Consider the following 7,500-nt stretch of genomic DNA (forward strand, 5'->3'; position numbering starts at 1 on the left):
ATAATATACAAAAATATATATATATATATATATATATATATGTATATATGTGCATATTTTTTTTTACCCCCAACCATTTATATTATATTAGTACATTGTTTAAATGTTATCCTTTGTATTGTGTATATTCTTCATAAGTCCATAGGTTATGATACTTAAAATATACAAAAAAAAAAAAAAAAAAAAAAAAAAGGAAGTGGGTTTTTATAAACACATATATAATATATATTAACCTATTTGTAATGAATGTTTTATATATAATATAAAGAATTTCTTCAAATATGGAAAAATAAATAAATAAATAAATATATATATATATATTTATATATATATATATATTGATTAATACAAATCACTTATATTATAATATGTAATATATATATCTGTAGAAAATATAATTAAATTTATTTTCCTTTTTATTTTGATATCCAATTTGTAACAAGAAGAAAAAAAAAGAAAGTTCAAATATAAAATAATTTGTGTAATAAGCAAATGATGGAAATACCATATGAGTAAATGATAAGTTATGTAAATTATTTATTAAGGTGATAAAATTTATCTGTGAAGAAAATAAAATGACATATATTTATATAATTTTATTCAACTATATGACATTTTTAAAACATTTATATGTAATGCGAGGGTATAAGTTGTAAATATTTTAATATATATATATATATATATATATATAATTATTAACGTATTATATATATATTTTTTTTTTTTGTTTTTTCCTAAAATGTATTAATTTTGAACCTTACCAAATAATATGTACACATTTAATGTTATATATATGATATATAATTACGAAAGATTCTATAATATATTGTATAGAAGTTGAAATAATAAGAAGGAAACACATAATATGAATATATACTTTAGAATATATATACTTAAAAGAATTAAAAGAAATTTATTTATATAATATATTTCATAATATATATGTATTATAAAATCCTTTAAAGAAAGTCTTTCAAAAAATGTTGAGAATATAATTTAATAAACCCTAAATTTGAAAAAAAAAATTATATTTTATATTATCCTACTAATATAAAAAAAAAAAAAAATAGTTAAAAATCGAAATCCTTTGTTTCTTACCTCTTTCAATATATAAATATATACACATACATACATAGTAATATATATTTTTATAATTATTATTATAGATAAGCACATATTTCATATTATCTCATTTTATTAAATATTATAAATATAATATGTGTATATATTTTTAAATTCATTTGAATATGAATATTTTTAATGTATAAAAATAATTCCTTGAGAAAAAAAAAAAAAAAAAAAAAAATTAATACTTTGAAATAAAATACCTTGATGTTTTAATTTATTATTTTAACTTAATTTTTTTTTTTTTTTTTTTTTTTTTCTTTTAATTATCCGTACACAAACAATAAAATAAATATTATAAGAAAAAAAAAATAAAATAAAATAAATAAATAATCTACTAGAAAATTCTATAATAAAAAATATGTGTTACATATATATATATATATATATTTTTAATTATTATATAAATAATTTAGAGGTGATATTATTAATACATAAAATAAATAGTTGAAAATGTTTTATGCGAATAGTAAAGTATTATATATAAATTATATTATATTATATTATATACATATAAATATATATATATACATTTATATATAACGTTTTTTTATAGTAATGCTTGGGTCGTTAAAAAAAAATATATATATATATATATATATATATATATATATATATGTATATATGTTTATATATATAATATTATTCCATATTATTTTTTTTTTTTTTTTCTTATTCGTTCCTTATAATAAATCAAAGTTATATTGTTTATTATAGTTTTACTAAAGAAAAACATACTATGGTCAAAAAAAAAAAAAAAAAAAAAAAAAAAAAGTGGTTATAATCAACACACGTGGAATGTACTTTAGTATAAGAATTCAAAAAATATATAAATTTCATAAAAAAATTAATATACATAAATAAAATATATATTACTTTATATATATGTATATTATGTTGTTTTTATAAATAATAAAAAGTGGATCCTTTATTATCCTCATTTTTGAACCCTTTTTTTCTTGTACTCTTTTGTCTATTTTTTTTTTTTTTTCAAATGCATGCAAAAAAAAAAAAATATATTTATGAAAATATATAATCATAATGAGATAGATCAAAAAAAAAATATAATAAAAATAACAAATTAAAAATAAAATATAAAAACAATCTATTATATATATATATATGTATGTATGTATGTATAAATGTGTAAATATTTTTTTTTATCTGATAATATAATATATAAAAAAAAGAAAATAATATTTCTAAATGTTAAAGGTAAAATTTATATATATATATATATATATTTAATTTTTTTTTTTTTTTTTTGAACTATTCTTATATATTATCTTGTAAGAATTTCCATAAATTAAATTAAAATAAAATAAATTTCCTATTTTTTTTTTTTTTTTTTTTTTTTTATTAATGTGTTAAATAAGTTTTTATTTTATATTCAATTATAATCAAATTATATGTATGTTCTTATTTATAAAAAGAAAAAAATTTATGGATAATATTACAAAAAAAAATATTTCGTCACCAGAAATAATTAAAAGTGAAGAAATAAATAAAGAAAATATTATAAGAAATAAAGAAAAAATAATTCTAGAAAAATACGAAAAGGATAGACTTAACATTGTGGAAAAAATAAGAAACGGTTTAATAACAAAAAATAATTTATTAAATAAAAAAATTATTACAACCGAAAATTTTTTAATAGACAAAACATATCCTTCAGATATACAAAAAGATGTAGAAAGTCCCTATATAGAATATATTAAAACTTCATGTACACCTTATGTGTAAAATAATAATAATAAAAAAATAAGATAAATAATGAAAATAAGATTATTATAGCAACTATATGATTATATTAATATTTTTATTTTTTCATTTAAATATAATAAATAAATAAACAAACATATATATAAATAAACACACACACATATATATATATATATATATATAATTTCCTTTTCCTTTCCCACAGATTAATGAATATATATCTGGCAAGTTTCCTTTTTGCTGTATTCATTTATGTTTTTATATATTTAATAAAACGTACTTATAAGAAATTCAGAAAGAAAAAAGAAAAGGTAACTATGTAAGATAACAATATGGGTAACATAAATATATATATATATATATATATATATGTATATATTTATTTATTTACTTTATAGAAATTTAAATCTCAAAGTTCGGACAATTTTTTATTAACTGACATATTTTAATAATACAGAAAATGATAACACAAATATATAAAAGTTCATACTTTTATATATCCTTGTTATGTCATAAAAATACATTATTATGTTTTCGATTTTTTGCTTTTGCCTTTTTTTCAATTCTATATTTTATACATATAAAAAGTAAACTTCATAAATTTTAAAAAAAGAAAAAAAAAAAAAAAAAGTTCAAATTGAATTTAAAATAGAACTAGGTACATTAAGAAAATTAAGATATAAGATTATTTTTCTCTATGACACATGAAAAAAATAAATTAGTAAAATAAGATAAAATATAATGAGTAAATAAATATATAAACACTATTAATATATAATAATAATAATAATAATAATAATGGATGTATATATGAATGTATAGGAAGATATCTGTGTGTAATATATTTAGATATAATATTAAGGATATATTTTTATTAAGGAATATATAATTAATATATACAAAAGAATTTTCTTTTTTCTTTTTTTCAAATATATGATTAATATAAATTTTAATTATATTAAATGTGTAAAAAATAAAAAAAAAAAAAAAAAAAAAATTATTATAATTTACAATATAAAATACACACACACAAACATATATTTATATATATATATACTTTTGATTTTTGTTTTTTTAATTTTTTTATATTGATTTTCTTAAATATAAGTATAATACTTTTTCCATATTTATATAATTTCGATTTTTTCTAACCTATAATTATACACATATTTTTCGAGCTCATCAAAATCAGTCGTACTTTCTTTAAATCTTTTTTGTAAGATGAAAAAGCATTTTTCTTTTTCCTGAACTGGAAAGAAATTATTAATTAATTTGATAAGTAGTTTCCATATATCTATTAATTCTTGAGCATTCATAATATCATTAAAAAGAATATGTTTTTGTTTTTCATCTGACATATTTATATTTTTTTTTTCATTATTTCCTCTTATAAAATTTTGAGTAATTAATTCTAATATATTATTAATTAATATTTCATATTTCTTTTCATTACTTTTTTTTTTGGTTTCTTTAATTAGTTCAAAAAATTTATCATAAATATCTTTTGATAATATTTCTCTGAAGGATGCTATTAATAATTTGGCATTGTCTAATTTTAAGCTACTACATTTATTATTAACATTTGATTCTTCTTTGTTGTTCAATGTATTAATATTATTATTATTATTATTATTGTTCATATTAGGATTATTTTGATTTTCTATATCATTTTCATTTTTATTATCTATATATATACTTTTTTTTTCTGGATTTTTTCCTTTTGTAATATTTTGTATCATACTTAAAATTTTAGGTTGATTTTTCATTTTTTTTGTTGGATTAAAAGAAAATTTATTTTGTGGCATATCATGCTTATTTGTTTTTTTATTTTTATCACTTTTAATAAAGCAATCTTGAAAATTCTTTCCTATTAATTTCGTGGAACTATTATTATTTGTATTATCTATAGATTCATTATTTTCTTTTATAGTAACACCTCCTTCACTTATTGTATTACTATTATTCATGTCATGTATATTATCATTATAAATATTCATTATCTTTGTATTATTAGATTTCTGATTTATATTTTGATCTTTTTGTAATTGTAATGGATTATTTAGACCTTTAAACAATTCAAAGAATTTATCAATGTCACTTTGAATTTGTTCAACATCTCTATAGATTCTAAAATGTGTTCGAACCCATTTAGATATTTCTTTAATTCTTTGATTATTAGAAAAACGTGAATCTAAGAAAAAAATTGCTCCATAATCATTTTTATGCCTAATAACCCTTCCAATAGATTGATTAATAGATCTCATAGCTTCTTCATTATACCATTTATTACCTTTAGATATATTCGATGTTATATTTGAAGAATTCGGACGTTCATCAGTTTTTTGATATTTAAAATTATCTAGAAATTCTTTTTTAAAAATTATTTTACTATCATATACATTACCATATGGTAAACCACAAATTATAACTGCACGACAACAATCATCTTTAAAATCAATACCTTCAGATATTTTACCTCGACACACACCCATAAGGATAGCACCTTTCCTTTTTTTTTTAATAAGAATTTCATATTGATCCAATATATCTTTTAAATCGGTAGCTTTGTTAGGTTCTACAAATATCGTTTTATATGTATTTATTTTATCATATATTTTCATCTTTTTCCATGAGTTCACCGTTTCCGTCATTGAGCTGTAGGATGAAAAAAATATTAAGACCCCATAAGGAATACAAACAATAATATCAAAAATACAGTTTCCTAAAGATCTTATATAATTTTCATTTGCTCGATTTTCATATGTGGATAATAATATTTGATTATTATAATGCGTCATGCATCCTACAAATAATTGATGAGATTTTATAACATGGTCATTTTCTAATATATGTTTAAAAGAAAAATAATTCCCACTAAGTTGTTTTGAGAATGGTTCGATAGGGGATAGTGTTCCAGAAGTTACTATTATGGAATTTATTTTTTCCTTTATAATTCCACACAAGCTAGCTGTTGCTGAAAAACACAACAAGGAAATATTTTTACATACGGTATTATTATTGAAAGTATTTGTTGTATTATTATTATATATATTATTACTTCCAAAAGTATCATAATAATTAGTATTATTATTATTACTCACGTTGTTGTCATAAGCAATTTTTTTTTTTATGAAACGATTCATACCATCATAATTTTTACCACTATTAATAAAGTTCATAGAATCGATATTACTACTTCCACCATAATTATTATTATAATTGTTGAATGTATCTGTATTGTTTATCTTTTCTTCATTTATATATAAATGAAAATATTCAATACAATTTTTTACTATATCACTAAATAATATCCCAAAAGCTTTTTTTACATGATCTATGCTAGCTATAAATCTATTAATATTCTTTACATCCATTTGAGATAATTTAAAATCATTTGTATATTTATTTAATAATTCAATCATAGCTGTTAATAAATTATTAAAATTATCAAAATTATCTTTTGTAATATTTATACTATTTTTTTCGAAAATTTCGAATATTTGTTTTCCTTGATATATTTTATGTTTTTCCTTAATTTTTTTTTTTTCATTTTTTTCTAACTGTAGATTATGTAACCATGTTATTAAAGCATTGATACTTCTATTTAAAATAAATAATTCATCAATATTAATTTTATCCTTAATTTCTTTATCTATTTCGTTTACTTTTTCTAGTATGGTTAATGTAGCTTTTAAAGCTTCTAAAAATAAATTCAAATCTGTATCTTTTAATTTAAAAGAAACGGCTTCTTCTGCTACATTTTCAATATTATGACCCTCATCTATAATTATAATACTATTTTCTAAATTTAATTTTAATATTTTACGTGTACTCTCTTCAAATAAATAATTATATGGTAATAAAATAATATGACATTCATTTTGTATTTCTCTCGTAGCATAGAAAGGGCAAAAATGAATATTCTGACCAACAGAATTCCCTTTTCCTATTTCACTTAATGTTTCTACATCCATAGGAGTAGTAAATAAATGTTTTAATTTATATAAATATTTTAAACCGTTATGATAAATACATTCTCCATTTTTCCTCGTACGTTTACACATATTATTTAATAATGTACCTTTATAATTATAATTAATATTATGTACACATAATTGATCTCGAGAACCTAATATCGTTGTTAATAACTTATATTTCTCATTATTTTTAATAAAATAGACATTTTTTAATTCTTTTATTACCTGCTTCAGTTGACTATGTGTTCTCGAAGCATATATGATTTTAGGAAATTCATTAGCAACAACTTTTTTTGGAACACTTTCATTACTTTTTCCAAATTCTAAAGATATATTTTTATTATTTTCACTGATATTAATATTTTCATTAAAATGTCCTTTCTTTTCTAATATATCCACAACATAACTAATACTTGCACATAACAAACATAATGTTTTCCCTGTACCTGTAGGAGATTCTAATATTGCATTTTCTCTTTTTTTTAAAGCACTCAATACACTAAGCATATAATTATATTGACAATCATATAATTCATATGGGAAATATACTTCTATATCGTTAATCGTATATCGATGATTCACATCATCTTTCTTTACTATTTTGTATCTCTTATGTATCTTTTGTTCAATCATGTTCTTTCTATTTAACTTACATTTATAAATATCTACAATGATG

The 7,500-nt window shown here is 18.0% G+C and overlaps 2 protein-coding genes across 2 annotated transcripts; one reads left to right on the forward strand and one right to left on the reverse strand.

Annotated features, from left to right (window-relative positions):
- Positions 1–2,568: 2,568 nt before the first annotated feature.
- On the forward strand, positions 2,569–3,296 carry PF3D7_1408300 (conserved Plasmodium protein, unknown function; the record flags this gene model as incomplete). The annotated part of the gene is made up of 3 exons (XM_024473346.1): positions 2,569–2,864; positions 3,053–3,158; positions 3,246–3,296. The coding sequence occupies 3 exons, from the start codon at positions 2,569–2,571 to the stop codon at positions 3,294–3,296; spliced, it is 453 nt and encodes a 150-aa protein (XP_024329191.1).
- A 678-nt stretch (positions 3,297–3,974) lies between these two features.
- PF3D7_1408400 (FANCJ-like helicase, putative) lies at positions 3,975–7,457 on the reverse strand (the record flags this gene model as incomplete). The annotated part of the gene is made up of 1 exon (XM_001348218.1): positions 3,975–7,457. The coding sequence occupies one exon, from the start codon at positions 7,455–7,457 to the stop codon at positions 3,975–3,977; it is 3,483 nt and encodes a 1,160-aa protein (XP_001348254.1).
- Positions 7,458–7,500: the final 43 nt, after the last annotated feature.

The sequence above is a fragment of the Plasmodium falciparum genome, assembly GCF_000002765.6.
Source record: "Plasmodium falciparum 3D7 genome assembly, chromosome: 14".
Classification (NCBI taxonomy): Eukaryota; Apicomplexa; class Aconoidasida; order Haemosporida; family Plasmodiidae; genus Plasmodium; species Plasmodium falciparum.